Genomic DNA, 11,081 nt, shown 5'->3' with positions numbered 1-11,081 from the left:
TATATAATAGTGTGTGTGTGTGTGTGTGTGTTGTTTGTTATATATATATATATATGTGTGTGTGTGTGTGTGTGTGTGTGTGTGTGTGTTATGTTTCTGGAGATAGTATTGAGTATATTGTATGCATACACCGTGCTTTTTATGTGTGACTTCTTATATTTGTCTTGATTTTGACATTTGAACGTAAACAGGACACCCAATCGTTCTCAATGAGTTCTTACATACATCTACAATTCCATATATATAATCCCATATATTATTATAGTTATACAGTACACAGATAGGTTATTAATCCATGTTGTATATGTACACCTACAATTTCACATATTACAATAGTTATACTATACGTACATAGGTAATCAACCCATGATATATATATATGCACATACACTTGCATATATACCCATCCAATTGCATATTTTAATTCAGTTATACTGTACACACATAGGTAGTCAACTCATGATACATATATGCACATACACTTGCATATACACCCAATCCTGGGCACATATTTATTTGCTTATACTATACACCCACAGGTCATTCAACATGTACTGAGTGGGTCTCATGGTAAGCTGTACAACCGAGAGAACGTGTTTAAAGCCACCGACGGCGGAGGTGCTGGCAACGTATGGGCCACGGGATACGAACGCAGCCAGAAGCAACAGGAAGACATCTACGACATCATCAACCGCGAGGCGGAGAATAGCGATAGCTTGGAGGTGTGTGTTTGTGTCTGTGTGCGTAAGTGTCTGTGTCTGTGTCTGTATGTGTAGGGTTGTATGTATGTATATTCGTTATCGTCTACGACATCATCAATCGCGAGGCTGAAATAGCGATAGCTTGGAGGTGAGTGTGTCTGTGTCTGTGTCTGTGTCTGTATGTGTTTGTCTGTGTCTAAGTGTCTGTAGGGGTGTATGGATATATATGCGTTATCACAGTAACAACCGATTGTGTGATTTCTGTATGTCCTGTTGAATTGGAACTTTTTACTCACATATATACCTGCGTACATGTATCTTACATACATCTATATACGAATACACACATATACATAAACCTGCCTGCTTGTAACGTACAACACACACACATACATATATATATATATATATATACGTATACACTCACCCAATCGAAGTCACTCACGGCTTGTATTCTCGCCGGCTGTTGTTAGGGCTTTCAAATGACTCATAGTATCGCTGGAGGTACTGGGTCAGGGATGGGCTCTCATGTACTTGAGAGGCTCAACGATTGGTTTCCGAAGAAAGTGCTGCAGACATACTCTGTTTTTCCTGGCGCGGTAAGTATAGGCCTATTTAAACCCCCCCCCCCCAAGATCTTTTGAAGTTGATCAGTGGGGGGGTGGGTTTAGGCTATAGGTAGATGTAGGTTGCAGTGAAGTGCAGTGAAGGTGGGTTAGGGCTGGGACATACGCAGGTGCTGAAGTGTAGTTATGAGAAGAGTGTGGACAGTAATAAGATGGGATACAACACAGATGGCCTTATCATTAACACAGATGCTCTGGCTGTGCTAAGGCGAATGAGTTAGGGTCTCATTGGCCAATGTGAACCCGCCAATGTTGTAGATAGAAGTCCCGTTATGAGCACACAGTACAGATATAGACCATATGTAAATGCAACGTACATACAGACATATATACCATGTGTAAATGCAACGTACATACAGACATATAGACCATACGTGAATGCAACGTACATACAGACATATATACCATATGTAAATACAACGTACATACAGACATATAGACCATACGTAAATGCAACGTACATACAGACATATATACCATGGGTAAATGCAACGTACATACAGACATATATACCATATGTAAATACAACGTACATACAGACATATATACCATATGTAAATACAACGTACATACAGACATATAGACCATACGTAAATGCAACGTACATACAGACATATATACCATATGTAAATACAACGTACATACAGACATATATACCATATGTAAATACAACGTACATACAGACATATATACCATATGTAAATACAATGTACATAGAGACATATATACCATATGTAAATACATCGTACATACAGACATATATACCATACGTGAATGCAACGTACATACAGACATATATACCATATGTAAATACAACGCACATACAAACATATATACCATTTGTAAACACAACGTTCATACAGACATATATACCATACGCAAATACAACGTACATACAGACATATATACCGTATGTAAATACAACGTACATACAGAGATATATAAAATTTGTAAATACAACGTACATACAGACATATGTAAAATATGTAAATACAACGTACAGACAGACATATATAAGATGCCTGTATATTAATAGATACGTACGCACATATATCATACTCAAATATAGGCACATATACCATACCTGTATATAGACATATATACAATACTATATATAGACATGTATACTATTAGAGAGCAGTACGCTATATCTGCTGGAGCTGTGATCAATGGTACTCTATATTGTCATACAATGATCTTATCACTGCACTTGTTTATGCGCATATGTACCACTGACCATAAACACATACGTAACTGAGTATATGCACATATGTAACTGTGTATATACACATATTTAACTGACTATAAACACACATGTAGCTGACTATAAACACATGTAAATGCACATACGTAACTGTGCATATGCGCATATGTACCACTGAGTTGTTCTGTTCTGTTTCTTCACTGCCACACAGGATACCGTCGTGCAGGAGTACAACTCCGTGCTCACCCTCAAGCGACTCACCATGGTGAGTGTATGTGTGGTAGCTATGACACTGCGTCATATATCGTACATATGTATATATGTAAGTTTATATATATATGTATATATATGCGTAAGTTTATTGTTTGGTGTCTATGACAATACGTCATATATCGTACATATGTATATATGTATGTGTTTATATATATATATCACAATATATATATGTGTGTGTGTGTGTGTGTGTGTGTGTGTGTGTTGTGTGTGTGTGTACCTGCCTAAGTGTTTGTGTGGTATTTATGAGACTACGTTGTATGTCATGCACAGGTATATGTATATATATGTGTGTGTGTGTGTATGCGTAGGTGCTTGTGTGGCACCTATGAGACTGTGTTATATTTTATGCTTATGTGTGTGTATTTGTGTGTATATATGTGTATATGCGTAAGTTTTTGTGTGGTACCTATGAGACTGTGTTGTATGCTATGCATATGTGTGTATATTTGTGTATATATATATATGTATATGCGTAATTGTTTGTGTGGTACCTATGAGACTGTTCTATAAGTTAGGCATACGTGTGTATCCATCAGTCTGCGTTGTATGTCGTGCATATGTGTATACATATATATTCTGTTTACTGCCCAGTACTTATATTCGACAAAACCCCGTACTTAAACCCCCAAACCCTAAACCTAAAAAAACTCCCATACCTACTCCCTTGTTCTATTTATAGAATGCCGATAGTGTGGTAGTACTGGACAATACGGCCCTAAATAGCATTGCAGTGGACAAGTTACACATCGAGAAACCAACCATGGAGGACATAAACCATTTGGTGTCGACTGTCATGTCTACTAGCACAGCCACACTGAGATACCCAGGTACGGTCGAGTGCGTGTGGGTGTGTGTTTTATGCTCCAGAGATGTGTAGGTATGTGTGTTTAGATGTGTAGGTATGTGTGTATATGCTTCAGAGATGTGTAGGTGTGTGTGTTTATGCTTCAGAGATGTGTGTGTGTGTTTTTATGCTCCAGAGATGTGTAGGTATGTGTGTTTATGCTTCAGAGATGTGTAGGTTTGTGTGTTTATGCTTCAGAGATGTGTAGGTGTGTGTGTGTGTTCTTCAGGGATGTGTAGGTCTGTGTGTGTTCTTCAGAGATGAAAAGGTGTTGTCCCCTAGTATCGCCAAACCTGCAGGAATACGTTTTTACGTTTGGGAAAGTCCGTAAGCACGTGTGATGAATATTCGCGAGTGTGTCCGCAAAAACAGTCTGTCGTATCTATCCCGCTATGGTCCCGCTTTCAAGAGTCTGTCCAGTGGTTTACGTATCGAAATTGATTTACGTATTTATTTAACTACATTCCTGGGCACTCCGAGTCGTCTGTGAGTCATATACGTAAGGACACCACTCATTACGTAACTCCACAGTACAATCGCTAACACTGCTGTAGCATGGTGGGCCCTACAGTGTACCTATGTCCGCATATGCGATATCTGTATGTTCTGTTATACTTTGGCCGATGCATATATATATATATATATATACCGTTGGATATGGGTGTGTTCGGCTGTTTAAACTCGTACCAATGCAACCCATATATATATATATATATATATATATCTATTTATTTATATATATATATATTATATATAAATGTATATATATATATATATATATATATATATATGTATGTATGTATGTATGTATATATATATCTCTCTCTCTCTCTCGCCATCCAGGATACATGAACAATGACCTGGTGGGCATGATAGCCTCGCTCATCCCCACCCCACGGTTGCACTACCTGATGACTGGCTACACACCACTGACTGCGCTGGGCAAAACGTCTACCAGTGTACGTAAAACGTCTGTGTTGGATGTGATGCGACGCCTACTGCAGCCACAGAACAGCATGGTCTCAGTCCCTACGCAGGTAAGAGGTGTATACAGGTGTATACAGGAGTGGTAGGTATCAGGACGTATGTATTAAGGTGTTGTGTATTCGTATAGGAGTGTACGTAAAACGTCTGTGCTAGATGTGATGCGACACCTACTGCAGCCATAGAACAGCATGGTCTCAGTCCCTACGCAGGTAAGAGGTGTAAACAGGAGCGGTGGGTATACGGACGTATGTATTAAGGTGTTATGTATTTGTATAGGAGTGTACGTAAAACGTCAGTGCTGGATGTGATGCGCCGCCTACTGCACCCACAGAACAGCATGGTCTCAGTCTCTACGCAGGTAAGAGGTTTACGCAGGAGCGGTAGATATAATGACGTGTGTATTTAAGATGCATACGTATGTATATAGTCGTATCGATTCTTCATACGATCCGCAGGTGTAATCATTATACATCCAACCATCATTCTTTTACAGTATCAGGTTTCAAACCCCTAATACCCTAGAACTCTAAAACCCAACCACCGTTCCTCTACAGCATCAGATTTTTAAACCCTACCACCCTAAAACCCAATCACCATTCTTCTACAGAATCAGGGCTGCTACATATCGATTCTGAATACGATACAAGGCGATGTCGATCCAACGGAGGTGCATCAGTCACTGCAGAGGATACGCGAGCGCAAACTCGTTAAGTTCATCCCTTGGGGCCCTGCAAGCATACAGGCAAGGCTTGCATACAAGTATACTAACACATGCATGGGTATATATATATATATATATATATATATATAGCTCCGTGTATGTACAAATTTGGGTAGATATATATATATTTATACATTGATATATACATAGAACTGCGTATATGTACATGTGTTAGATCCGTGTGTGTATGATAATAGAACCATGAATCTACGCTCATTCGTTCAATTGCACTGTGTGTGAGCACGTAGATCCAAGGCATGCTGTGCTGCTCAGTATACGTATTACTGATCACGTTCATTTGTGTGTGTATTGTGTGTATGAAGTCTACTGAAAATGTTACGCCGTTGCTTTGGGCTCTGCAAAGGAACGGAACTCGAAAGCCCGTTCCAATGTATTCTGCAACGCCCTGCAATGGTATCTTTACTCGGCTTATATAACCGTATGTATGTATGTAAATATTTATATCATGTGCGTATATTATGTATGTATATTGTGATGTATGTTTAGTATGTTTACTAAGGATGTATTATTGTGTATGCATATCATGTATATATAGCTAGTATTTATATCAATTAGGTATACTATGTATATACATTGTGTACCCGGCTTCCGTTCAACTTAAATCGTTTGCTGTCATCGGCTGTTCCTATGTTCTACGCCGTGATTTGTGCCAAAATCTATCCCAATGAACTCGACACGTGCTAATTTCCATCCATATGAACTGTCAATGCGTTCTAACGTTTATTAATAGGAACTGTTCCCCTTGTGCTAACGTTTGTCCGTATGAACTGTTTCTTCTTATGTAGGTTGCGTTAGCTAGACGATCGCCCTACGAACGTTCACTCAATCGCGTCACCGGGTTCATGCTGGCGAACCATACTAACATCAAATCAGTAAGTATGCACATGTATATATAATAGCATATATACATACATAATTATGCACATATGCACATGTATATATACTAACATATATACATATGTAATTTATCTACATATGCTCATGTATATATACTATAATATATACATACATACATCTATGCATATGCAATTGTATAGATACTAGCATATATACATATACACACATGTACTTATGCACAAGTATATATACTAAAATATATACCTTGTATATATACTAAAATAATAAATAAGTACATATATACATTTGCACATGTATATTTAGTATCATATATACATATGTACATATGCCATGTATATATACTAAAATATATACATATATACATATGCACATGTATTTATACAAGTATATATATATATATATATATGCACATGTATAGACACTAAAATACATACAGATATACATATGCACATGTATATATACTAAAATATATACATATACACATATACATATGCACATGCACACATACTATCATATATACACATATACATATGCACATGTACACATACTATCATATATACACATATACATATGCACATGTACACATATTATCATATTTACATATATACATATGCACATGCACACATACTATCATATATTCACATATACATATGCACATGTACACATACTATCACATATATTCATATACATGTCACATACTACCATATATACACATATACATATACACGTGTACACATACATATATACACGTATACATATGCACATGTACACATACCCCGAGTAGTTTATCGTCTAAGTTTGCGCAATGATGACATTCGTGAATCTCTTGTGTGTACCTCTATGTATATCCAGCACCTACTCACACGCACTGAGTGACCTGAGTGCGCAATTAGTCTGACGATCGGTTGATCCACAAATGTCTAATCACACACACTACCACTGTATATATAACCCATAAATGTCTAACATCCCATACTACCACTGTATACATAACCCACAAATTTCTAATCTCACACACTACCACTGTATATATAACCCATAAATGTCTAATATCACACACTACCACTGTATATATAACCCATAAATGTCTAATATCACACACGACCACTGTATATATATCCCATAAATGTCTAATCACTCACTACCACTGTATATATATCCCATAAATGTCTAATCACTCACTACCACTGTATATATAACCCATAAATGTCTAATATCACACACTACCACTGTATATATATCCCATAAATGTCTAATCACACACACTACCACTGTATACACTACCACTGTATACAGATCCCGTAAATTTCTTACTACACACTAACACTGTATATATATCCCATAAATGTCTAATCACACACACTGCCACTGTATATATATCCCATAAATGTCTAATCACACACACTGCCACTGTATATATATATACCATGTATATATAACCCATAAATGGCTTACTACACAGGACCACTGAATGTGTCTTACGGTCCATTGTCTTTCGCACAGCTGTTCAACAGAATTTGCACAAAGTTCGACAAAATGCGCGCGCGCGGGGCGTACTTGCAAGAGTTCAAAAAGTCTGACATTTTTAAAAATGGCTTCGAAGAATTCGACGACTCGAGGTAAGAGCTAGTATTCAACCCGCTGTAGGACATGTCCACATATTCAAATTAGTTGGACATGTCTATATTTCCAAATTAGTTGGACATGTCTATATTTCCAAATTAGTTGGACATGTCTATATTTCCAAATTAGTTGGACATGTCTATATTTCCAAATTAGTTGGACATGTCTATATTTCCAAATTAGTTGGACATGTCCACATATTCAAAATAGTTGGAAATGTACATATATCCAAAATAATTGGAAATGTACATATATCCAAATCAGTTTATCATGTGTATATCTCCATATTAGTTGGACATGTACATTTTTCCATATTATTTGACAGTGTATATATATCCAAATCAGTTTAACATGTTCATACATCCGAATTAGTTTAACATGTACAAATTTCCATATTCGTTGGAAATGTACACATATCCAAATCAGTTTAACATGTACAAATTGCCATATTAGTTGGACATGTACAAATATACAAATTGATTGGACATGTCCATATTAATTTGCCGTGTCCATATTTTGATATGTCCCTAGAAGTTAAGTCATGTCCATATTAGTTTGCCATTCCCTATTGGTTTGATATGTCCATATTAGTTTGATATACCCATATTAGTTTTACCATGTTCATATCTGAAACTTGATTTTCTGTATTGCCATTGACTACTGAGCCTATGTACTCATCCTGATCCGACATCTTCACAGGCAAGTAGTCGATGAACTCATTCAGGAATACACCGCAGCAGAGCGACCAGACTATATCGAATGGGGTGGCCCCCAGAAGATGCAAACAGGTACGCGTGAGAATCTGATTGGTAAACTAAATAGCTTATAAATAAATACATGTGTGTGTGTGTGTGTTTGTGTAGATGAATATGTATATAAGTATGTCTATATAAACATTTGCATACTCAAATGATGGATATAAATCGGTATAAACTTGCTCGTGAGAAAGTAGATGTCCAGATTTCTAATTAATCATATTGATGCTTCAAACACAATTTGTATAGGAAGAAAACATAGCGCACGCGTGAATTGTACATACTCAAATACGTATACATTTGCTTACCTACTGAACAGGCAGTCAAACCGGTGCGGGCGGACTCCACAATCACCGAGACAGGCCAGGTGTACCTGCAACAGGCCCAAAAGCTCCAAACAACATGCAATCGTAGCTGATATTAAAAATAATTGATTTATGATAGATGGAAAGTTCTGTTACTGCGTGTCCAGGTGTTACCACTCCTGTCATTGATAACTTGCGAGAGACCGAAAGCTACTTTGCACCGACAATATCTTGCGCTAAGGAGGACAAATGAAATATTTCCGTCTACCTTCTCTGTGACTAGATGGTACCTATTGTAAGAAGTCAAATCACAGCTCAGAAAAAGGAACCTGATCTTTGTCGAGTGTGATCCGAATTCGAGGATAGAAGCACGATACACGAGTGTGAAAGTAGCCATGAATACATGCACGATACGAGTGTGAAAGCAGCCATGAGTATATTAAAAGGATAATACTTCTCGGGATTGCGGAAGAGTAGATCGAGCTGTCTTGGGCAGTCTGATTCCGATGGCGAGTATACGTCCGATGAGCAAGCCGAAGTTAAAATTGGAATGGTTGACTTGCTAAGCATGAGATAACGACTTACGAATGCGAGCTTCTAATTGCCAATGTCCATGAAGCGCGTGATGGCAAGCCATCTAAGGATCATATAACAGTGATGCTTTTAACGAACAACTTATGGCACCTAAATATCTACTACTATTATGTGTTCATGGTGATAACCTTAGTCGATAATGGTCACAAGATCGTATCCAGCGCAAGTATACGATAGATGTTATTCCTGCGGTCAATTGTATTGGTCTAGGCCGCTTGCTTGCGAAAGTTTACTAAACAACACATCGCATGAGGAACTTCAAATTATATTTAATGGTGACATATAATGGTGACCGGGTTCTCAAAAGTAGTTCGGTCCGTCAGTGTCTGATTTCAATATAGGTCCGCAAGCCATACTACGGGCTGCAGTATATTGAGCTATCAAAGTGAATACAGAACGCTGGATATCATCAGAAAATGTATCGTGGTTTTAGATAGGTCAAAAAACAAAATTTGGAAGCATTGATATCTGATATTTTAGACTGACCAGAGGCTGTCCTTCTTCGTCATAGCCCTCAGTAGCTTTGTAGCTACGGTTGTTCACAAGCAAACCGGTTTCGGTCATGTCTTACCAAGTAAGTCTGGGGCCTATATGTACATGATCAAGTCTCATGATGTGCTCTATGACGTATATTTGTGGGTCAAGTAACCATGTTTTTAGGTTTTTAGATTAGGTTCACTGTTGGTAAATATCACGTGCAATGTGGTTGGTAAGTAAGGTATTTCAGAATTGCCAGGGTTGGTATTCACCTGATGGAAGCCTTTCTCTTTATCACGTGAGTTTTTATGTAAAACAAAATTAACCATTTCTTGTTGAAGAGTCGGAAAGGAAGTATGTTAGTCAGATGACAATACCGTCCGTGAAGCGGGTCTTATAGATGTGCAATTAAATTGGGATAATTTGTCAACAATGTCTTTTTGAGTTGTGACTCCAGAACATGGATATCAGACTCAAATGGGCGAGCAAATGTGATTACGGAGGTGTGAATACGTTCGGTTGCGTTCGTATCGTCTATTCTACCTAACTCGTATCACGTTTCTCATCATGATGTGAAAATATAAACGATCTGATCGTCTAAGAAGATAGTTCAGTGACGTTCGAGTTTTGATTAATTATGACAATTTATCTAAATACCAACTTTGAGCTTGACAATGTTTTCTATTCATTCAATTGGACTTGCGCTTTAAGTAGGAACCGATTGTTGTGCTCGTTTAAACAAAGGTAAACAACATTCTGCATATGCTTGGCTTTTTTGCAGCCAGAAATATTGTGTTTGTCGGGCACAACAGTTTTGTATTTCATTATAGCGGCTAAAAATAAAGTAGTGAAACCAAATGTTTCGGTTTGAGGATACAAGCAGCTATTCAGTTGAGGTTAAATTGGCTTCAATTGATAAGGCCACATGTCGTCTTCGTCACTTAATGGAGTACGTAAAGTTTTCTTGAGTTCTCCGTGACATGTCTCCTTAGCGCCCGGCATTTGAGGTTTATAAAGTATATCACGCCTTTATGACATGCCTGATATGAGTATAAGTGCGTACTTTAAGTCGGTACAAAGCTCACTATC

General features: G+C 37.6%; 1 protein-coding gene across 1 annotated transcript in view; it reads left to right on the top strand.

The window, feature by feature from the left end:
- The window catches only part of SARC_01299 (tubulin gamma-1 chain), a gene marked incomplete at both ends in the record, with an annotated part of 11,385 nt that extends 2,355 nt beyond the window's left edge, over nt 1-9,030 (top strand). The window contains 9 exons of the mRNA XM_014305003.1: nt 540-722; nt 1,175-1,300; nt 2,743-2,796; nt 3,487-3,634; nt 4,495-4,688; nt 5,246-5,417; nt 7,701-7,857; nt 8,561-8,670; nt 8,936-9,030. Of these exons, the coding sequence (XP_014160478.1) occupies nt 540-722; nt 1,175-1,300; nt 2,743-2,796; nt 3,487-3,634; nt 4,495-4,688; nt 5,246-5,417; nt 7,701-7,857; nt 8,561-8,670; nt 8,936-9,030 (1,239 nt within the window). The remainder of the gene's footprint in view (nt 1-539; nt 723-1,174; nt 1,301-2,742; nt 2,797-3,486; nt 3,635-4,494; nt 4,689-5,245; nt 5,418-7,700; nt 7,858-8,560; nt 8,671-8,935) is intronic.
- Nucleotides 9,031-11,081: the final 2,051 nt, after the last annotated feature.

Source organism: Sphaeroforma arctica (assembly GCF_001186125.1).
Source record: "Sphaeroforma arctica JP610 unplaced genomic scaffold supercont1.50, whole genome shotgun sequence".
NCBI classification, from domain to species: Eukaryota; class Ichthyosporea; order Ichthyophonida; genus Sphaeroforma; species Sphaeroforma arctica.
The sequence above is the reverse complement of the archived record's forward strand: the minus strand, read 5'-3'. Positions and strand labels throughout refer to the sequence as shown.